General features: G+C 39.4%; 2 protein-coding genes across 3 annotated transcripts in view; both read left to right on the top strand.

Annotated features, from left to right (window-relative positions):
* The window catches only part of insra (insulin receptor a), a 63,332-nt gene extending 51,923 nt beyond the window's left edge, over positions 1–11,409 (top strand). The window contains exons 10-21 of the mRNA XM_028592252.1: positions 548–746; positions 1,312–1,598; positions 2,525–2,664; positions 3,738–3,897; positions 4,406–4,505; positions 4,605–4,672; positions 5,182–5,411; positions 5,753–5,863; positions 7,006–7,165; positions 8,555–8,684; positions 9,252–9,386; positions 10,804–11,409. Coding sequence (XP_028448053.1) covers positions 548–746; positions 1,312–1,598; positions 2,525–2,664; positions 3,738–3,897; positions 4,406–4,505; positions 4,605–4,672; positions 5,182–5,411; positions 5,753–5,863; positions 7,006–7,165; positions 8,555–8,684; positions 9,252–9,386; positions 10,804–11,161 — 2,078 coding nt within the window. The 3' untranslated portion in view covers positions 11,162–11,409. The remainder of the gene's footprint in view (positions 1–547; positions 747–1,311; positions 1,599–2,524; positions 2,665–3,737; positions 3,898–4,405; positions 4,506–4,604; positions 4,673–5,181; positions 5,412–5,752; positions 5,864–7,005; positions 7,166–8,554; positions 8,685–9,251; positions 9,387–10,803) is intronic.
* Positions 11,410–15,179: 3,770 nt separating this feature from the next.
* The window catches only part of arhgef18a (rho/rac guanine nucleotide exchange factor (GEF) 18a), a 22,988-nt gene continuing 14,705 nt past the window's right edge, over positions 15,180–23,462 (top strand). Inside the window, exons 1-8 of one of the 2 annotated variants that reach the window (XM_028594048.1) lie at positions 15,180–15,407; positions 19,208–19,247; positions 19,770–19,835; positions 20,350–20,412; positions 21,154–21,274; positions 21,679–21,776; positions 22,432–22,572; positions 23,090–23,340. In XM_028594048.1, the coding sequence (XP_028449849.1) occupies positions 21,210–21,274; positions 21,679–21,776; positions 22,432–22,572; positions 23,090–23,340 (555 nt within the window). In that variant the 5' untranslated portion in view covers positions 15,180–15,407; positions 19,208–19,247; positions 19,770–19,835; positions 20,350–20,412; positions 21,154–21,209. Of the gene's footprint in view, positions 15,408–19,207; positions 19,248–19,769; positions 19,836–20,349; positions 20,413–21,153; positions 21,275–21,513; positions 21,578–21,678; positions 21,777–22,431; positions 22,573–23,089; positions 23,341–23,462 lie in introns of those variants that run through there. The other variant, XM_028594049.1, reaches the window with a different exon arrangement.

The following is a 23,462-nucleotide window of genomic DNA, read 5'->3' as shown; positions in this document are numbered from 1 at the left end:
ATTAAGGTGAATCATTTGTTTGCGTAGTATTATGTCGCTTAAACTACGGGAAACCTGGCACTAGGACATCAGGATCTTCCTCTCACTCCGGCTTGGGTTCAGGCAAAGTTCAGCTGGGTTATTCCTGTCACAGACTGGCCTACGTGAATGCCTTGCCATCAGTGCCCTTCCATGTCAGCACACAACAGAGCCCAAACTTAACTCTTTTAAACTCCCATAACTCCCACACATCCGGAGAGATGCGAGTCTGCGGGGAGGTTGTGTCACTGGTAATTTATCTCCAGTAGAGAGGGTGAAGACCAGGGGATGCCAATGATAGACATGCCCCTCAGGCGTGTGTGTGTGTGTGTGTGTGTGTGTGTGTGTGTGTGTGTGTGTGTGTGTGTGTGTGTGTGTGTGTGTGTGTGTGCGCGTGTGTACGTGTACGTGTACTTTGATACTTTTGCATAAAACTGAGTTATGTTTTTGTCGCAACAGTCATTCCATTCTGTCTGACTGTATGTTTTCTTTTTCTCTCTGGTCGCTATATCTGACTCCATTTCACCAGGGATGAAGTTGCCGTCACGAGTGCCCACTCAGGTCGACAGTGACGAGGAGCAGAAATGGAACCAGACGGAGGAGCAGGGCCCGGGGACACGATGCTGCGCCTGCCCCAAAACCGACAAGGAGCTCAAGAAGGAGAAAGAGGACTCAGAGTACCGCAAAACCTTTGAGAATTATCTCCACAATGAAGTCTTTGAGATCAAGTAAGACAACTGACAACAGAGCTGTCTTTTTAAGAATTAAATGTAAGAAAACTGTAGCGTTACTTAACTTTGGGTTTGAGTCAAGTTGGATTAAATCAGAAAGGCATTTCTTTTCTTTGTCTTCATGTTGTCAAACTCAATCCAGTTCAACTTTGCTTTCAGTTTAGCTTCCCACACAAATAAGTAAATCTCTCATGCACCGTCTTTTGTTTGGTATTTGTATCATGCTGAGCACTTTCATGAAAAAGCAGTATGAGTATTTGGACTATTTCTAATAATGTTACTACATTATAATTATTATTACTAAATATAAATTATAATGTTCTATTTAAAGTTACTTGAGTACCAGGGACTCAGCTAAAACTTAGTTTCAGACACTTATTATATCCGACAAGCAGTTCTCACGGAGAATACTGGCAGTTTAACCCCTTTTTTGTCATTGTGGCTCCAACTGCTGCTCCCTGCAATCTCCATTATCTAATTATTTTTTCATTTAATTTTGCTTCTATCCTCTGAATGTCTAATGCTGTTTTTAAAACTTAAAAACTTGCCTTACCTTGTTTAGACACTCAAGAGAGCGACGCTCTGTGGTGGGCATCGCCAACCAAACACAACCCTTCCTCACCACCGCCCCCAGCCCTCCACAGGGCACAGGCATCCCCAAGGAAAAGGAAACCTTCGAAAGCACAAAGACAGTGGTTAATGTCCACAGCCACGCCAAGGAGTCCACGGTCATTTCCGGCCTGCGCCACTTCACCAGCTACCAGATCGAGGTCCACGCCTGCAACCACCTGACCGATCCGGACCGCTGCAGCATGGCAGCGTATGTCAGCGCCCGCACACTGCCTGAAGGTATGGAGTTAAGTGAGAGTAATGCTTCTGCGGGGGCTCTACGCAGAGCTTACTCCGTAGCCTACATAAGTAGCCTGAGGTTTATACTTGTGCGCTGGTATCTGAGTCGTTCTAGCGCATCTCTTTAAGAGAATAGCAGAGCTGGCATGTGTGTAAGCAGGGGAGTGTGTGGTGCACATCAGGCTTCGGCTTAGGGTCCGTATCTACATGTACCTATGTACGTACCTACGCCGTGGATTTAACGCAGAAGCATAAATCCCGCTTTACTGATAGCTCTTCTTTTGTAACTGTTACTAAGGAGAGGGAGAGTGTGGGTCTATGTAATAAAACCACATCACCATCAAGAGGGTCGTAGCTGCCTTAGCCTTGAGATGTTGGTGTTTGAATCGACTGTAGCTCCGAAGCTCTCAAAATGTGTGGCTTTTTATCCCCTCTCTATCACAGATTTTTCCTCCTCTGAATCTTGGTAAATAAAAAAATAAAAACTCACATCTTAAAGATTCTGATCTGTTTGTTTGGCAACAAACAACTTGTTTATTCACAATGCAACTTGTCCACCAACAAACTAATGTGTCCTCAAGCAGAGATGAAAAGTGAGATACAGAGGTCTGGTAAACTCACTTCTTTCTAACTCCATACCCTCAGATTTTTTTTATTTTTAATTTGTCATCCAACTGCCTGTTTCAAAAAGAACTACATTAAATTATAGAGGTAATAATATATATATATAACGATTTTGCTTTTTGGCAGTTTGGCGTTTGTTTAACAAAGGACAGTGTAAAGACAGATGGGATGCCTGGAGAGAGAGGGAGAGGGAGAGACCATTAGGCCAGCTGGATGCCCCTACATCTCACCACTTTACGCCAACAACCCTGAATTTTAATAGAAATATGATTCATGAAACCACGTGACTTTGTTCTCCGCAGACAAAGCTGATGACATCGAGGGTCCCATCAGATATGAGGTGACAGAAAATGCAGTGCACGTCACGTGGCAGGAACCGGTGTCCCCAAATGGTATGATCATCCTGTACGAGGTCAACTACAAGAGGCTGGGAGACACAGAGGTGAAGACACACACACACACACACACACACACACACACACACACACACACACACACACACACACACACACACACACACACACACACACACACACACACACTTGTTGGGTCAGTGGGTACATTAGTACTCAGAAAGCACTTTTTATATTTCCCTTTCTCATTGAACACGAACACATGAGCTACTAATGAAAGACAATTTACTTGAGAACCAAATTAAATGTATCCATCTTAAAACTACCCATGCAGAAACCATTATGTATGGAATGTTAATTGCAAAGAGACTGATTTTAAGGCTCTGGAGGTCCAAAGCAGTGCCACTCTTCAAGACGTGGCTAATAGAACTCACCTCTGTATTACTTATGGAGAAAATCTGATATGGCATGACAGACAATCTTAAGAAATTCTACAAGATTTGGCAGCCATTCTTAGACCATCTTGCCCAATTTGATGGAGACCTTGAACAGTTATGAGATTCACAATATGCCACTCGCCTCTTCCTTGATAAACTCAGTTTTTATTTTTATTGCAGAGTATCGGTGATGTAGCAGTGCATTTCACTGTTTATACGCCCAAGGTTTTTTGTTTTTATTTACTTCCTTTTTATTTACTCCTTTTCTCTTCATATTGGCATAATATTCTACTCATAATCTTTGCCCTTTTGTATTATACTACTTTGAAAACACTTAATAAACATATTGAACAAAAACTACCCATGCAGGACCGATAAATAAGAGAGGCAATACTTATCACTTGACTTGGATTTTTAAATTTGGCCTTAGGGCCTCCCTAATGTCATTTGGTTGCTAAACTTAATAAAAACGTAATTTTAGCGTTGCACCATGTTTTAGTTGCTATGGAGACAGGTCTACAAAACATGTGGCTGATGCTGCAGACATTTACTGTGGAAAACATTAAAAATCAACTCAGATATTCCCACAGTGGAAACATAAAATAACATGAAACACTATCCTATACAATGAGTCAAAATGTTATTTAAACAGAAATTATGAAGCAGCCATTTGCGGTTTATCGTTTGTTGTCCACTGCCTAAACCTCAGCATTGTTCTTCTGCAGGAGCTGCACTACTGCGTGTCAAGGAACATGTACAGAGATACCCGGGGCTGCAAGCTGAAAGTGATGCATCCTGGGAACTACACGGTGAGGATCAGGGCCACCTCGCTGGCCGGGAACGGATCCTGGACCGAACCCACGTACTTCTACATCCAGGATTCAAGTAAGTGTCCATCTGCCATAAAGACAAAACTTGAGCTGTGTTCCAAATCCATACAACATTCAGATTCTATACAGTATGTCCCACATACTAATAATCATACTGTTTTAGCAGGTAGTACACAAAAACATCAACATACTTTACCATTTTATACTAAGACTTCACAGTGTGACATTAGATGTCAATCAAACGGCAACTTTGGAAACTTCACAACATCAAAATTGTTTCCCTAATAATTAACTTCTACTTTTTTGTTTTTGTTTTTAGAGCTAGTTCACCACTACTCTATATATCTAATTGATTTCAGTTTGTTCCCAGCTCTGAGCAGCTCCTTGCAGAAGCCTCGTCTGACTTGGTCCTCTTAACCATTATGTCAAGATCAAAAGATGCTACCAATTGTACTTGAAGCTGATTATCTTCACAGAGCTGCACATTGATCCTAGCTGCCGTTTAATGTGTGGGTTTCATAATGAAATGTGACTCACTGTCTGTGGCCGGATGTGTTGAACAGGCGATCCTCTTTACGTCGTGAAGATCATTATTGGACCGATCATCTGCGTTGTCCTGCTGCTGTTTGTGGCCGTGGCAGGATTCGTCGTGTTCAGGAAGAAGTACGCAATCAGCACATTCTGTTCATTACTGTTGCTCATTTTCAAATTATTTTATATTTTGTCTGTTTTTATTAAATACTTCTCTCTTTTTCCTTCTAGTCAAACTCAAGGACCTAGTGGTCCCATCTACGCCTCTTCAAACCCAGAGTATCTCAGTGCTAATGACAGTAAGCAAAGGATTTCAGCCATTTCAATCAATAATATAAGCTGACTTATTTTATTATTTACCTTAGATGGATTCATAATTTTGATTTTAAGGGGTTGTGGCGCTTTACTCAAAAATATACCTACACCTCTTTCAGATTTCAGCAGTAACCCTTTTTCTGAAACTTTGTGAATGACAAATGTAATGTTTCCTGATAGAAATCCTGTTTAGACAGGTAGATTTCTCTCGTATTATTTGGCAAATGGTTTGTGCACGTGCACATGACAAAGTCAGTGAGTAAATGCTCTACTCAACTTTGAGCTGCAGCACAACGTAATATTAACCAGATTGTCTTTTTTTAACATTTCATTTACATAAAAATAAGTCTTTGAAAGATGCAAGGGAATAGGAGAGAAATCTGACTACTGATGAACTGCATTATCACATTATTAACTCACTGGCTTTATGTGCATGTGAACTCAGTCATTATAAGTTGCATGTGTAACATGTTCCTGTCAATTTTGCCTACAGTGTATGAGGAGGACGAGTGGGAAGTGGGCAGAGACAAGATCCACATTTTGAGGGAACTGGGTCAGGGCTCCTTCGGCATGGTCTACGAGGGCATCGCCAAGGACATCATCAAGGGCGAGGGGGACATGCACGTAGCGGTGAAGACGGTGAACGAGTCGGCCAGCCTAAGAGAAAGAATTGAGTTCCTGAACGAGGCCTCGGTCATGAAGGCCTTCAGCTGCCACCATGTGGTAAGGAGAGACAACATTTTCTGAAACTTGCCTTGTACATAAACACGAGGCATTGTAGTGTCAGTTTTTGTTACTGACAATGTGTAAAAGTGCTGGGTAGAGTGTGAAACTATGAACCCCACCGGAATGTTTTAAGTGTCAATAATAAGACACCGTACCGATTTAGAAAAGTAAGTGAGAAATGTCCCATCATGGGCAAATACAAGACCTGTCCCACATTTAACTGTGTGAAGGGCGGCAGTATCACCTTGCCCCAGACCATCTGTCAGATAATTCCAAATCTATTCAAACCAGACTATACTGTTTATTGAAAAGAAAACCCCTTCTTCCGTGTCTTCCAGGTGCGTCTGCTGGGCGTTGTGTCTAAAGGCCAGCCCACCCTGGTGGTGATGGAGCTGATGACCCACGGAGACCTGAAGAGCTTTCTGCGCTCTCTACGACCGGACGCTGACGTAATTAGATTACAACACTCACCCCTGAATCACAAACCCAAGTGGAAGCTTTTAAGATATGCTCATATTTGGTTTGGGTTTAGTGACCTTGCAACAGTATACAAGCAGAAGTACTCTTATCTTCTGCCATGCGCTTCTTTTTCTTCTTTTCACTTCTGCTTTTTATGTAGATAAATAGTGCAATAGTCCTTTGTTGCATTTTTTTAATCAGTATTTCTGATGGTTTCTATTTTATCTCTGCATCGGGAAATTATTTTTACAATAAAGGGCATTAATACATGACTTCTCAACTATCAGTGGTTTACACACACACACACACACACACACACACACACACACACACACACAGTGTTTTACTGTTGTTATTTTGACTCACCCTAAGAGAAGTTAGGATCTGCTTTGGCACTATATGCACTTGAAAGGTGCTATATAAATACACTTTACTTAACTTATTTTACATGTAAAAGTGCAGTGGTTCCTCAACTTCTATCCTCACAACAGATGTACAAACAGAGAACAATTAACTGCCAGTTAACACATTAACTTTTCTGCTGACACATTTCACTACATCTGCTGTTTTCCTCCCAGACAGATTGTTGTGAATTCAGAACTAAATCACATCTACCAAATGTAATTTAAGTAGAGAAGGAACTGTGTGGCCTAATATGGATCTATTTGTGTGGCGTTAACACAATAACTGAAGCTGCTATACCGTTTTAATTACCGTTACACAATAACACAATTTTGATAAGTGTCATCTTCTGAATTGTGTAAATAAACAGATGGCACTTGGATTGGAATAGGAGGAAGAAGGACTGAGCACTTGGACAGAGGAGTTTAGCAGTTAACACTAAAGTCAGCTGAAAACATCAAACAGGCTTGTTTGGAGATAAACAGCAGGCCTCCAAACTGACTGAAAAAACTGTTGCTACTAAGCTGTTGTGTCAAGTCAAGTGTGATGATTAACTTTTGATTATAATAAACCTGATTATTTTCTTTATGCTGTGGGATCTAAGAAGTAACAAATGTTTAAGTATTAAAACCTAGGTTGGGTAGTAAAACATGAGTTGCTGACATGAAAACAATGTGTGAATCTCTGTGTTAGCAGATCAGATATTGAAAATGTGTCTTGTGTCCCTCAGAACAACCCCGGGCGTCCACCGCCCACTCTAAAGGAGATGATCCAAATGGCCGCTGAGATCGCCGACGGCATGGCTTACCTTAACGCTAAGAAGTTTGTCCACAGAGACCTGGCAGCCAGAAACTGCATGGTAGCTCACGATCTTACCGTCAAAATAGGAGGTGAGTTTTAGCACAACAGGCACAAAAGAGTTTTTGACAACAATGCATGCTGCTACTTACGTCACTGTGACTGCAGATATAATTTGAAATTGGTATTTACCCACATAGGAGCCATTTTTGAGATAGAGGTCAATTCAATATTGTTACTGTAGTGTGTACACTAGGGCCCTCATGTACGTACATTTGCAAACGTAGTGTTATCAGTGCCATGGCCAACCCGCAGAAAGCACACGCTGTGATACTTCAGCTCACGTCGTATTTACCAAACCTGCAGTTCATTGGGTAATCCGCGCCTTTCTCCGCCCATTATACCGTAAATTGCGCTGTAGCAAAGCGCTAAGTACTGGTGCTATGATACGGCTGAGTGCAGACTGCGATATTCCCACTGCTGATGCTATGACTGTTTTGAAATTATCCTGATGCCAATATTTGTAATGTAGCGAGGAGTTTAACAACTGCTGGAATGGAATGTGAACGCTGAGTCGGAGATTCAATGTCATCTTTGATTTCTTCCAGTAACTGTAATATTGCATGGCTGCTTAACTCTTAATGATTTTGTGTTCACTCAACTTAAAAAGTGTGATCCTTGTGGCAAAAATTCTTTCAGCTCGTCTCCTTGGCCTATGTCTCCATCTTGCCCAGATTACTGCTGCCATTTCACCAGGAGGCATACGCTTGTGGCTGGTTTATACCTGCTTTTAAGAGGCGGAGAATTTTCACCGCAAAATAGAGGCGCGCTTTCACTGGATGTTTTTGTACATACCGCGGAATACATAATTAGGTGCACTTTACGCCTCCCATCTCTTTATGGAAAACTCCCACTTTCCCCTTGACCCTTCCGTGACCCTCCCGTGAATGCATACGCATGACACGGAAAAGTGCAATTTGCCATTTTCAGTTCCTGTGACAGGCAGTCTGCGCTTTTACCTCAGTGCGGCATGTTTGTACATACCTCGCCATGCTTTTACGTGCGTTGTGAAACAAATATGCCTGAAGTGGGTGCAAAAGCTTTAGTACATGAGGCCCTAGGTGTCTTCTTTTCCAGTGTAGAGCAAATTGGTTGCCGAGTTGCACTTACTGGATGCATTCACTTACTATCCTGTCTATGCAGCCCCTCTGTGTCTTCAAGTTTGAACGTAACAAAAAAAAAACATATATTAACCCATATATAATCAAACCGTACATTACATAATTCCATGCAGAACAGACAAGAGAACCAAACTGGTAAACAGATTACAACCTGAATAGATTGACACTGAAAAGCATTAGGGAATAGGTTGGTCTTAAATGACATTAAAATGTATTAAGCCCTTTAAACATAACAAAAGCATTGTAACTAAGTGTACACATCAGTGAATGCAACAAATAAAAATCATCTTTTCCTCACAGACTTTGGAATGACCAGAGACATCTACGAGACGGACTACTACAGGAAGGGAGGGAAGGGCCTGCTGCCCGTCCGGTGGATGGCACCTGAGTCTCTGAAGGACGGGGTCTTTACCGCAAATTCAGACTGCTGGTCAGTGACACCTCTGATTTTGGGTTTGTGTGTTGGTGTAGATGCTGTACATGGTATACTGTAACATGGTGTTGAGTGACAGCTGGTGTCAAGCAGTATCTTAAACAGGAGAATTAAATGTTAAGAAATCAGGGTTTGTGGAAGACATTCATAAAACTTGATCATTTATCATACAGCATCCTAGAAGATTCTACAAGCAAAGAGTAAAAGTCAGCTTACTCATTGATAAAGTACCATTTTTTTTCTACATTACAAATACATTGTCTTATTTATTTATATATTTTTATCTTCCAGAGGTGAATCGTTTCCTGTTGAGTCCATTTTTAGTGCTTCTCCACACACCAGAATAATGAACAGTAAACACATTACAAATACTAAAATATGAGATCAGAACATGAGTGTGTAGCTAACCTGTTTTCATGCACCGTTGTTTACCAGCATCGCAGCCGCCGCCTCTGCCCTCAGTCTACCTGTTCCCTGCATCAAGTGTTTACAGACAGATTACTCTGTCAGGTGCCTAATTGTCATGTCCTCATTCATGTTGTCTTTCTTAAACTTGTTTGCCAGGTCATTTGGGGTTGTGCTGTGGGAGATCAGCACGCTGGCCGAGCAGCCGTACCAGGGCCTGTCTAACGAGCAGGTCCTCAAGTTTGTCATGGACGGAGGCTACCTGGACCGGCCAGACAACTGCGCTGACAGACTGTGAGTAGTAGTACTAGTAGTAGTAGTAGTAGTAGTAGTAGTAGTAGTAGATATGGACTGAGGAAAACAAGAGTTTTAGTGTTAAATTATCTCAGACTTCCTGAGTTGTCAGTTTATTTACATTTCTCCTAATCACAAATTTCCACATCTACAATCTGCATTAGAGCTGCAACAATTGGTCAATATATCAATTAGTGCATCAACAGAAAATAAGTCAGCAGCTATTTTGATGATATATTAATCTAAGTTATTTTTTAAGCAAAAATGCCAAAAACTCTATGATTCCAGCTTCTCAGATGTGAGGTGCTGCTTATCTCTGTTTATATCACAATATATAATATATCATTGTAAACTGAATATCTTTGAGTTTTGGACGGTTGGTTAGATAAAACAAGACATTTGAAGACCTCAGCTTGAACTGTGAAAAAGTGCAGGGGAAGTTTTTCTCTGTTATAGGCAAATAATGATTATTGACTGATCAAGAATATAATCGGCAGAATAATCGATAATGAAAGTAATAGTTAGTTGCAGCTATAATCTGTACAATAAACAGGAAAAATAAAAGAAGCTTTCAGCAACTGCCAGGGCGGACAGACATGCAATAGATGTTGCATGTACAAACAGAGTAAACTGTAGTAGCAAAAGTAAAATTACAAAATGAAGAAACAGGATGACAATATCAGATTAAAGTACAAAGATTTAGTATAATAAGTAAATATTAAGTGTACAAGGGGATCAGGGCTGGGGATGTATTTTTCTGATCAACGAATCCCATGAAAATATTAAAACCAGTAGTCTGTCCTAAACCTGTCTGTGGCACTCAGCACTAAGCTGACTAACAAATGTACAGTTTAGTTAAAAAAAACAACAAGGCAAAGTAATTTCCTGAAACAGCTGGGCACTGCAAATGTTACTTTAAAAAGTGTGTTTTCTGGAGGGAATATTTGTAGCCGTGGATTAATAAGCATTTGGTGTTCTAGTGTATTTACAGCAGCAGGATGGTGTACATGTGGGATTGACTCAAAATAAACTACAGTGCCCAGGTTCATCATAATGAAGGAACAAGTCACCCAGTACAGAAACAGTGTGGCTTACTAATGTGTTTTTAATGGTTTTGGACAACAATGGAGCTCTGTGGGAGAGACAAATGAGGCCTTGGCTACACAGAAAATACTTGTTAGTATGATAAAATAATTTTCATCGGCATTAAGAAAAAAGTATAATATCATTAGCCATATCCTTTCAGTTATAGATAAGTTGTATTAAATTAGGTATTCCTAACCACACCGGACAGACAACTATGTTAACAAGAAATAAGTACATTGTGAAAGGAAGAAATAACTATAGTAAACAAACAAAACTTTCAGACATCAGTATCATTTAACCGTGATCTCACTCTCCCTGTATCTTCACGCAGACACAACCTGATGCAGATGTGTTGGCAGTACAACCCCAAGATGCGTCCTGCCTTCCAGGAAATCATCGAGATGCTACGCGAGGATCTGCATCCTTCCTTCCAGGAGTTGTCCTTCTTCTACAGTGAGGAGAACAAGCCACCCGAGACCGAAGACTTTGACCTGGACATGGAAAACATGGAGAGCATCCCGCTGGACCCATCGTCCTACTCACAGAGGGAACAGTGTTTGGACAGGGACGAGGCCTCCTCCATGGGCCTGAGGGGCACCTACGAGGAGCACCACATCCCGTTCACACACATGAACGGGGGAAAGACCAACGGACGAATACTGGCCCTACCACGGTCCAGCCCCTCCTAACATACTGTACACATCCCACGCAGTCACGTCATTGCTATAGATTTAAATATATTTTTGTTTTTTGTTGTCATTTTATATAGATCACACTTTTATCACACTCTCTCTACATGAGCCCTTCAGTGCATAGCTCAGGACCTTATTTTTCTTCTCAGATGCCACAAATACACACTACAGAAAGCCCACACATGTATGCCAGAAGACACTTTTTTTATTTATGGACAAACCTCCAGCGTCTCTCTTGTTCATGATTGTAGTTTATATACTGTATATATATACTGTATGTATATATATATACTGTATGTGTATATATATATATATATATATATATATATATATATATATTGCCAAGTTTGTGCTAGACTGGGTGGATAATGGATTCAACTGTGAAACAAACTTTTGACAAATAAGACGGCTGCTAAACCCACTGTCCCTTCCTGAGTCCAGACTGTGTCCCTCTCCCCCAATTCAACAAGAGGCTTCATCCCTGGGTTGCTTAGTTTTGAAAAAAAATGGCCTTCTATTTTGTCTGTGGCCTACTGTACATCAGTTGTCATGGAACGATGTCTAAGTCTTTGTACACAAGCAGATGACGAACTGAAAATGAAAGACTTTGGGAACTCTGTTGGATAATCAAAGATGGTCCATCCTCGAACAAACTCATCCATTGGAGAAGCTGGTTGAAGTGGCTTACCTCCTCACACTTTGCAGTATTCCAAAATGGCACACAGGATAAATACAGGACTTCTGTTGGGTGATATATTTTAAAATGTATTTACGTTTCATTCTTTTCTTTTTTTTTTTTTTTTATTTTCACATTTACAGCTGAAGGATATTTAAACTGTTTTCAAAAACACGTTGGTGAATGAATTCCTCGGATTGACCAATAGCTGCTTCTTTGGTATATTTTAGTGGGTATAGAAGATAAAAAAATATATATAAATATATTGTTGATGTTTTTGTACATAGCTGATATTTTGTCATTCTTGAGGTATTTCCAGTCATAGAAAATGTTTTTACATGTTAGTCTCTTATGTTTATTTTTTCTAATCCAGAAAATCATACTAATTAACTTTTTTGGACTCATGATCAACCAACAGTGTCCGGGAGGAGTGTTTGGCGTCTTCAGCTTAAGATGTCTGCCCGTCATATCAAGATCAAATAAAATAGTGCTGTAAATAACGCAGCAAAGTGCATTCATGAAGAGACTTCGGCAGTGCTTCTGTTATTTTCCATTCTCTTAATACATGTGTTTTTCCAAACAGTGCTGTTTCTTCTTTAAGTACTGAGATTGTCATGTGTGTATATAAAGGGAAGTTGTGCTTTTATCTCAGTGAGTAGAGTATGGAGAGGTAAGAGTTTGTTTCAGACAGAGCCAGACATACAGTAAATATGATGTACACACACACAACTCAATTTACATACAAACTAGAGGCCGAGTGAGATTGGATTTTTGAGGCCAATACAAATAAAATAAGAATCCTTTGGCAGATATTTATTTTTTACAAAACCATTCAACACTACATGATCAAGTACTTTTAGCCCTCAAATTTGGTTATTTTAAATATTTTATGAAGGTATATATACTGAGACAGGATATTTTACTTTTTACATACTGTTTTACAGATGATGATAATGACATTAAATTCTGAGTAAACATTTCCTGAATTGCAATAATTATAAATATGATAAAGAACTATAACTAAAGAAACCAATACAACGAAGAAAAATAACTAAAATGTAGTCTAGAAATGTTTATGTACAGCAATTCCTCATGTGTGTGTCTGACAATATATATGCCGATAGTAGTGACTTATCACATCTGTTGGCATTAATCAAAAGCATTTTATCAAATTGCAAAAATATTAAATGCCATGTGCTGTAATGAAGGTGTCAACTGTAATTGGATATAACGCTGGATGGCTGTGCCACGGTTCAGGCTTTAATGTATTAGGTTTAGTGCAATGATGCCACCTACTGGACAACAATGAAATGTGATGACATACAAGCTTTGCACTTTTGACACAAGTTTCATTCCTGCACAACATTGAATATATACAAAATTCAGTGACAAAGCATAATGTGAAATGTGTCAACACTATAATGTAAAGGGAGTCTAGATGAAGTAATAATTGTGACTATCTTACATAAAGACAGGAGCTGTATATGGTATTACAGAAGAGGTTAACGTGTTAATAGAATACACAAATGCCCATATGTATTTGTGTAAGGGGACAGTGTTTTCTTGGTGAGCTGCAGTTGAGAAATAGAAACACAAATAGGGAATTTTATCCTAAAAAAAAGTAACTTTTATTTAATGAATTAAGACCGTTAAAGCCTCTATCTTTAAAACTTAAAAAATATTTTTTGCAAATGAGGACTGGATGTTGTCCCACTATCTCTTACAGTCCAGACGAATAACTGGGCATGTGAGTATTGTTTTAAGACATACTTGAAAAACAATATTAAAAGTGCTGTAGGTTGGATTGCGAAGATCCAGGACTTAGCCAAAAAATTTGAACTTCGCCAACTTCTCAGTCCTTCCCCCCTTTCTGCTAAAGCCCAAAACGGTCTCCTAAGCCCCTCCCCCCACAAGGGAGAATGAATGTGTGTGCATGAGCAGTGATTGACACTCAGTTACACACACCCCCTGGCACTGATTGATGCTTCTGAACAGGGAGCGGTTGATTTTTGCAAATCGCACTACAGGCTGTAGGTGGTGCCAGAGGAGCTGGATTTTTTTTTTTTTTAAATGACCTGCTTCATGTAGTTCTATTCAAACATAGGGTCAGTTTCAGCAAATATGACAGAAAGTTAGTTTTATAAGTCTTACCTACTGCATCTTTAACCTTTCCTTCAACTCAACTAAACACTCAAACTGAACATGAAAAATCCACATATTTAAATATATATTCTTCTTTTTGGTTTCTCGTCAAAATGTTTTGAGAGAGGATAGGGATGTGTTAGGAGGGATTTATGACCTCAGTGTTTCTAAAAAGAATCTTGGTTATGGTTTCACCTGCCCAGTGCAGTCCAGGTAAAGTCAGGGCCTCATTTCCACATCTCCACATGATTAAGTTGCCGATTAATTTAATAGTTAACAACTTATCGATTTAATCTTTGCAGCCCAATTTGTATGCTGAGGATCTCAAATGTAGCATATGGTATTCAGAAACAATCATGTATAATAAAAAAAGGTAAAGTCAGGGCCTCATTTCCACATCTCAGTCTGTCTGGGGATCACTAAATGCAACCTCTATCAAAGTATGTACCTGATATGCAATAATGATTATTGCATATCAGGTACATACTTTGATTAAGTTGCATTATTGAATAATGCAACTTAATGACTATACTACTCCACATTAATCCAGTCAAACAAAGTGAAGGAGGTGCATGTCTTGCAATGTGTAGGGATTTTGGTTGACAAAACATTCTCTGCACAAGTACAACTCCGTAACTGTTCAGGAGCTTTCAACTGTAGCACACAATCCTCCACAGCAGGTGGAATCACCCAGGTGTGTCCATAATAATGGAATTATATATGTCCAAATGCTTTTTTGAGCACTTTAAGGACTTCTTGTCCACGTTGAATAAAAAATTGAGATTGAAAATGTATTATTGACATTGGAAACAGTAGTTGACAAAGTATTCTCACCACAAGGTCCATTCAGTATAGTGACTTTTCTCTTGCTGAGCATTAACCACCTCTGCTCTTAATACAGTACCTTCTGTTGCAATCCAACACTCTCAATCCGTCTGGATAATTAATATTAATAGTCTATTGTCTGGATCACAAAATACACCCTGAAACAAGGTACAAGTAAGTAGCACAGGACATTCTATTTATGTTATAAACTACCTGCTAGTTTAATTTCTTTCACATATTCTTATAGTAGCCTAGTAGCTATATAGACTTGTAGCTTACCAAATACACACCATTAAGCCAGTTAGCTAAAAAAAAATGCGTGGTGAAAATTACATTTTGGAACTTGCGAAATGCGTCGGTTGCACTTAACCGACGATTCCCACAATGCTTAGAGAGGGAAGGAGGGCTCATCCAAAGGAGGCTGGGATTTCTTTTTAAAACACCCCCTCCAGCTCAGCTCCATTATTTCTTATTTGTGCACTTGTTCCTCCTGAGGCATCTTCACAGTGTATATGCTATTCCCTCTCTTGCCTTTTTGCCTGGAAATAAAGTTGTCTCTTGCTTTCGGTTGGCACTGCCGCTGCATAATTACAACACCGGGTAAGATGAAACTGTTGTTGGGTTGTTCTTGTTAATGTTTAGTAGTTAGGCGGACACGACAAAAGTTGATAAACGGGCATTGGTTAACGTTAAAAGATGGTGACCTTAATTCGGTTAATGTTAGCTAAACTCTGTCGTTATTAATGCTAGCTAAACTCTGTTTGGTCAGCATTACCTAAATCAGTAACTTACTTTACATCTCAAGCCCAACCGTTTTATGTAGCTAGCTATCGCTAGGTAAGTTAGGTAACGTTAGATGAGTTAACGTTAGCTAGCTAATAAGTTGTCATCTGCAGCTACTCCGGTGTCGACTCTTAAACCTGTTTGTTTTGTCCCCTGAAACCTCGAAGCACCTGTCTCTGCTGACTTTTTTTCAGTGGCTAACGTTATTAATCCAGGTCAGTTAACGTTACCCTCACCTAACGTTAGCACTTTGACATTCCTCACAATCCACTTCCGCTGGATAACCCACACACACACACACCCTGATGGTAACGTTAATTATGACTACATTTTCATGTCAGTCTCATATCATATGTTTACAGTTTGGAAGTGCTGGTTACCCGGGGCTCACATTGCATTGCATACACACATACTGTACGTCACTCTTGGTAAGGGTAGGATTGATTTACTGACAGAAACACATTGGCATGCGTTTACAGCACACACTAGCCCGACAGTATCTAGCGATAGTTAATGAGTAAACTCAAGGCAACATGGAAAGTGCAACACCTGTTGCTTTGAGGAATCTGATGTTTCTTGTTAATTACAAATTATAGCCTACTTCTGTGATGATGTGAAACAAATATAGCCTACTGGGTTTATTAGGAACAATAGCAACCGGGATCACTGGTTTCTTTGTATCAGTCAGCTTTCATGGCTTCCTCTGGCAAATGGGTATAGTTTCAGGGCTGTTAACCGTCAATAGCCTGATTTCATTTGTCTTGTCATGGCAGAACATCAGCTACGTTCACTTGTTTTTATTAGTCTTGTTGTGGTGTTGAAGAGATATGGGCCCATGTCTTTCTAAGTGAAACTACTTTCCACAAAACACAGCATGTAGCAGTATTTTCTGCTGTCTTGCCATCCTCTGCAGGATACTTGGCAGACTTGCTTGTCTTGTTTTGTCTCTTTCAGGGAATGAGCTGTATTTCATGCTGCTCTGTTCCCTTTCCACCCAGAGTAGGTGAATCATTTGAGGTGTGGCTGTCACTCACAACAAGGGCCTGAACCATACAACTACAATATGGCTAATAACATACCATGAGGCTTTGAAATAAGTCTTTCAAGAAAGTAATGTGATAAGAGTGTCTGTGGGAAAGTGCTTAAGCAAGTGGTACTGTAAAGTTTGTTGTTTGTTCGTAGGGCTGCACCTAACGAGTATTTTCATAGTTGTTTATTTTATCGATTAAAAATGTCACTCAAATGGCTTGTTTTGTCTACAACTCAAAGATATTCAGTTTACTGCCATAGAGGAGTGAAGAAACTAGAAAATATTCACATTTATGAAGCTGAAATCAGAGATTTTTTTTTTTTTTTTTTCCATAAAACAAATACTCTACGACGGAGTATTAGGGCCACCTCAGGGGAAAAAATTATCTAAAATTACAAAAATAAAGTCGTAAAAGTCATATGTTAACATTACGAGATTAAAGTCGTAATTTTGCGTTACAGTATTAGGCTACGCAATACGACAGATCATCAAATGAATCGGTCCTCATGGCGCCGGCAGTACAACACTAAACAGCCTTAGTGCTCTTTGGCACATGGATTCCTCCCTTTTTGCAGCCGCAATATTACGACTTTATTCCCGTACAATTTCGACTTCAATCTCGTAATGTTCACATGGGACTTTTTTCTCGCAATATTAATTTTTAAAAAAGCCTCAAGGATGGCCCTAATACGCCGTCCTATGAGTCAAACCGATTAATTGATTATTAAAATAGTTGCCGATTAATTTAATAGTTAACAACTTATCGATTTAATCTTTGCAGCCCAATTTGTATGCTGAGGATCTCAAATGTAGCATATGGTATTCAGAAACAATCATGTATAAAAAAAAAAAAAAAATGAATATGATTGGTTAAGTCCAATAGCTGCTGTTATTTCTATCCCAAAAGACAGAACCGAAAAGAGTAAAGGGAAATATGTGATTCTTAGAGTATTGTAATACAAACTGGGACATTGTGATAGCCTGCCTACTCCTTCATGATTTTGTTTTCAGGATACAACAAGAAATGGTTGAGCAGCAGGTAGAGCAGAGGGATCTAGGCAGTATTGAGATTTGTGACTAGACTATGGCTGCAACCAACAATAATTTTTCTTACAAATAACCTATTATTCCTTTAGTCTGTAAAATGACAAAACAACTGACACACTTCCTCACACTTGTGAAGGTGAAACGAGCAAATGTCTGACATTGTTGCAGGGCCCTGTTTGTCTGTTGGTTGCTCCATGACTTTAGTCCAGAGTTTTTTTCTTCTCCTATTCATTGTAAAGAGGGCATTTTAATGAGCATGTGGTTGGGGGGGGAAAAGCTTCAGAAGATGCTTTTCATTTAGCAAACATCAGTAAAGCCTGCAGGGGCTCACAATAACCTTGCACATGCACACACAAAACTGCACAATAGCAACATACAAACAGCCGCTTAACGTAAGTCACAGGAAAAACGCACAACAATACAGCATATAGGCTACCTGTCGGTGAGCCAATTAAAATCCAAACAAGATGCTCTGTGGCACAGAGGAGAAGCTGTACACAAACATCTTTCACAAACCCAGCCGCAAGCCATGTTACGGTTTTTTGCTCCTCATACTGTTTTATCTTCTGTCCCCTGGCAATGACATCTATTTTATTTTATTTATAGTGTCAAATCATAACGGACCTCAAGACACTTTACAGACCGAGTAGGTCTAGAGCCAGCAATTCCTCCAAAAGCACAATGTTCGGTGGCGGCAGAAACCTCGAACAGAACCTGGCTCGTGGTTGTTGGTGGCCATCTGCAGAGAGAGAGAGAGCGAGAGAAATACCTAACTACAATAAATGCAGAAATATTACTCATAATAATTATAGCAGTGGGTATAATTGAATGACATAATGAACAGTGGCAATTATAGTCACATTGATGATAATAGAACTACTAATAATAGTAGTAGCAGTGGGCATCAAGAGGGACCATGGCAGCAGCCACAACCAGGATCCAGGTGCCACCACAATCAAAGGAAATCTGCGAAGCGAGCCACAGCAAGGAATAAATAGTGATCAAGAATTAACTAAGAGTGATATTTGTTGGATATCTCAACTAATGGAAAGATTGTCTATCAGCAAACATGACGCATGCTTGCTCTTTTTTCTTTTCTTTTTTTTCAACAACTATTAGATGGACTGTGATAAATGTTTGTACTGTCATTCATGGGGATCCCTTAACCTTTCATCTAGCGCTATCATCTGTTCAGTTTGTTCATTACATTGGTTTATCACCAAATACAAATGTTACCATGCTAACACACTAAACTGAGATGGTGTTTGTGATAAACATTACACCTGGTTAGCATCGTCATTGTTAGCATGCTGACGTAAGAATTTAGCTCAAAGCACTGCTGTTCCTAAGCTGCTACTGTAGCATGGATGTCGACTTGTCTTGTGACATAAGCAATTAATCAACCATCACAATTGTAATTCTCTGATCTCCGTTTTAGCACTAGTTGAATTTAAAGCCCTGATGCATGTGAGGTGTGTTAAGCCTTTCTAAGCAGTGTGCTGCAAATACTGATATTGTGGATTATGCTCTTGTTCTGCAGGACGTGTCGGTGAGCCAGAGGCTAGCAGAAGAGCTCCTGTGTAAGTTTGTGCCACACAACTCCTTAGTTCAAACAGTAATGTTTGTTTTAGGTGTGTCTGACTTTGAACAACTGCATAATTAGGATGCAACTTGTACTGTAGCTTGGAGGGTTTTTGTTTTAACAGTTGTGGCTGTATTTTATGCATTGTTCAAGTTTATTTGATCAATATAATTTATGTAACCACCCACACAACTATAGAGCTGTGTTCCTCCTGTCTGTATTGCCACGAGCTTTCCTACTGCTACCTTTGAATCAGGTGGAGGCCTTTGTACACAACAGTGATCAGTCTCATTGACCCTTAAGGGCCATTAGCATGTATCATAGACCACCCAGTAGGGTCACTGAGGGTAACTGCTCTGAAAACCAGGACACTCGCTTTTTTTCTGTTTGAGTTTGCACCAAATTTAATAAGACTGTGACCAAAGAGAGGATTGTCAGTTCTTTCTGCATTTTCCTCTCTTGTTTTTACTCCACTGGTTTAACAGGATTCTTCTCGCTTTTTTTTTTTTTTTTTTTCCAGTGTCCCAAGGAAATGGTGGAATACATAACACTGAAAACAATAAGCAGAAGTGTATATATGAACAAGGTGAGTCATTCTTTGTCACAGACATAGAGATGATTGGCATTGAAAGTCATTAAACGGAACAGAAATGAGAAACCCTTTTATCTCAAAGCTGGATTTGAAAGGCTGCATCAGTCATAGGATTATTACTGTATCTGTTAACATTTTCACACCACGTTCTGCGGTGATGTGCATCACAGAGTGGAGAGTAATATGCTGGTTAGGTAAGAGCTTGTTGACATTAATGTCATGTAATGTCTCTTTTAATGTGGAACATAAAGTATTGATCCATGTATGTGCAAACTGATACTGTACCTGTGTCACTGTAATACATTGTCATTCATAGTACAACTCCGTGTTCTCCAGCACTATCTTTTTGTGTCTTTGCCTGAGCGCTAACTTGAGTTGTGACGTCACAGTTTGCCAAACCAGTTCCCTCTCAGTGCTAGATAGTACTACTACTTTAGCAGCAGCTTGTTGTTTGGATTCAGCACCATACAAATGCACTCTCTATTTTACAGTCATTTTTCTTTTGTAGGTAACCAACCTTTCTGTTTGAGGGCTTGTGAGTCATCAAAGTGCTTTCAAACTAATAATAAAGGTATGTTGTTTTTTGCATTTCCTGTTGACTTATAAACTCTTAATCCTTGCTTTTAAAGTGGCACCAGGCGATAATAATACATTGACTTAGTGTTATTGTATTGTGGTGATGTAATCATATTGTTTTAATGTTGTACAAAACTGTAGTGAAAATGAATGAGTCAAAGTAAACAGTGAATAAACATGAACAAAACTAGTTATGTTTTACACAAGTAAATAGTCTAGTCTGTGTTGCATAACTGTAGAACACAGCTCATTGTATTGAGCATTACTTGTTGCATGCTCTAAAAGGTAAGAATATTTCAGTTTTCTGACTTGATTAGGCATTTTGTTTTTATGATGTGAACTGGACACTATTGTAAAAGAGGCCTCTTGTTCCTTAATGTGTTTCCCCGAATGTAAATAAATGTTATATGTATTCAGAAATGTTAAGAGTCCTAATAATGATTGAATAACTGCAACACATTTGCCGTCATGGTGTGTGGACATCTTTAGACAAATGTCTTAATTCATCCATGTAGAGTGAAAAAACAAAGGAAAACACCCACTTGTAACAGGTAATTTAAGCTTCATTCCTCTGCATCTGTTGTCGCTTTCTTTTCCATACTTCTTTCTTTTAGTCTTTCACACAGTATTTTTCTTTGTTACTCAGTCTATTTTTCTCTCTCTCTCTCTCTCTCTCTCTCTCTCTCTCTCTCTCTCTCTCTCTCTCTCTCTCTCTCTCTCTCTCTCTCTGCTCCAGGGAGAGTTTCTCCCCCAGACTTCCATGGCCTTCCTGCCTACTTCCTTAGTCCAGGCATGACCGTCACCCCTAAAAAACACAGTGTTCAGTCTGGTTCCTCCTCTTACGACACAAGTCCCAGGTTGGTGAGCATGTGTTTTCTTTTTTTTTTTTTTTTTTTTTTTTTTTTTTTTTAAACGTGATTTCCATCCTGTACATTTGTGTCTTCGACCACAACCGACAGTGTCCTAATTTATACATACATGACACAGATTGTATTTCAGCTGCTGACTCTTGACTGGAAAACAAATGTTCATGTTTTTCCAGGTTCATTTCATTCATGTAAAAAAAAAAAAAACCTGATTCTGAGTCATGGGATGTCTTTTGTTTTTCCTGGCATTTCTCCTTTTGACATCAAGGTTGTGTTGCACTTGGCATTGAATAGGTATATTTTCTGATGGTATGTGTCCGTTTTGTTGTTTTTTGTGTGCATGTTTGTGCGCCGACTTTTACCTGTTGAGTTTTATCTTATCACATATGAACTAGATCTGATATGGATGAGGTCGATGTCCTGCGGTTGAAGCTCTCCTCTGAGGACTCTGTGTCGCTGGCTTCCTCCCTGGCTGAGTCCATCAACCTAGAAGGTCAGTGGGTCACTGTCAGCACGATGAGAAGCTGCTGAAAGCTCCCTGTACCTTTGTCACAACAAATCTTTTGTAATTGGGACATCGTACAAAATGAATTCAGCATCCCAAAACGACTTGCACAGATAAAGATTTTTCAGAATACATTCTTCCCGTGTACTTTTTTGATCTGTGATTTGACAAAGCTCATCTTGCCAGAAAATACGAATGACAAAGTATTGATAAATAATTATACAGTCATTATTGTTGTTAAGGAGATATTAAGTTAAATACAATTCTGTGACACAACGAAATAAATCAGTTTTTTTTTTTTCAATAATGGACGGAGAGAAAAATCAGTGCATAATGTGTAATGCTGCAGTGGCATTATTTTTACATGTTCACAGAATCCACAGTTAGAAGACTCTACAGTAGTTAGAATCTCTTTTTCTTGACTTAAACCCTCCTCTATGTTTGTAAGTAATGAAACTGTATGACACGACTATAACCTGGCGCCATGTAAAGAACATTTTTGCCACAAAAATAAGACTTTTAATAATGATTAAAAATAACTTGTCCAGTTATGAATCATGGATATAGCTACTCATATGACCACAAAGCACAAGCCTTGTTAGGGTGATACAAGTCCCAGTGTGACTTTCTATGTGTCATCCAGATTCCCATTATGCTCTGCTGCAAGGCGAGCTGGAGTCCGACCAGCAGAACCTGGAGGCGGAGTCGTGGAACATGGCTGTGGACCAGAACTACCTGAAGGCCCTTAACAAAGAGGCTGTTAAAAGGCAGGACGTCATCTATGGTAGGCTTAACCGGCTAAATCTGTAAATGGATAATCCCAAAGATATTTTCAGTTAAAATCTTATATCATCTTAATAAATTGTGTGTATATACAGACAGAACTTTCTCATGTCAATCAGTCATTGAAGAAACTTTGATCACTGATGATGGCAGAGTACATAGTAATTGCACTATTTAAGCAGAAATGACAATGCCTATAATTATGATGTTGATGGATGGATTTCTTTAACTCTGAGGACCTTTTTGATTGTAAATACTTCTACTATGATGAAAAGTATAATGACAACAGCCATGTGTTTCCATAAGAATACATTTTTACAGCTTTGAGCTGGTGGAAGTTCTTTTTTTTTTTTTTTTTTTTTTTTTTTTTTACTTTAATGATTTTGTTTGCCTTTTGTTGTTGAGTAAAGAGAGTACAGATGTCCTTGTCATTATACTCCACACAAATGTTCCTATATGTTTCAGTCACTTAACCCAGATGTATTAATCAAGAGATCCCTCTTTCTTAAATCTCCTAGAGTTGATCCAGACGGAGATGCACCATGTACGCACCTTAAAAATCCTTCTCCATGTCTACATGCACGAGTTAAGGCAGTCTTTGCTGATAGAGGAGGCCAGGCTGGAGCGACTCTTTGCTGGGGTGGAATCCCTGCTCACCCTCCACCAGCACTTCCTTAACTGCCTCAAATTGCGCCAAAAGACAAGTCAGGAGGAAGGAAGCCCAAGCAACTACCAGATCACACATCTGGGGGATATTCTCATTTCTCAGGTAGGACAGAGTCATTTTGAAGCCACAGCAGGCTTTCGTGTAAATCATTGCAGTCAATCAATCTCATTGATCTTCTTAAATCGAGTCTTCAATTTAAATCTAGTCGGGGCGGCCTCTAGCTC

This window comes from Perca flavescens, chromosome 12 (assembly GCF_004354835.1).
Source record: "Perca flavescens isolate YP-PL-M2 chromosome 12, PFLA_1.0, whole genome shotgun sequence".
Lineage (NCBI taxonomy): Eukaryota > Metazoa > Chordata > Actinopteri > Perciformes > Percidae > Perca > Perca flavescens.
This window is presented reverse-complemented; position numbering and strand designations above follow the sequence as displayed.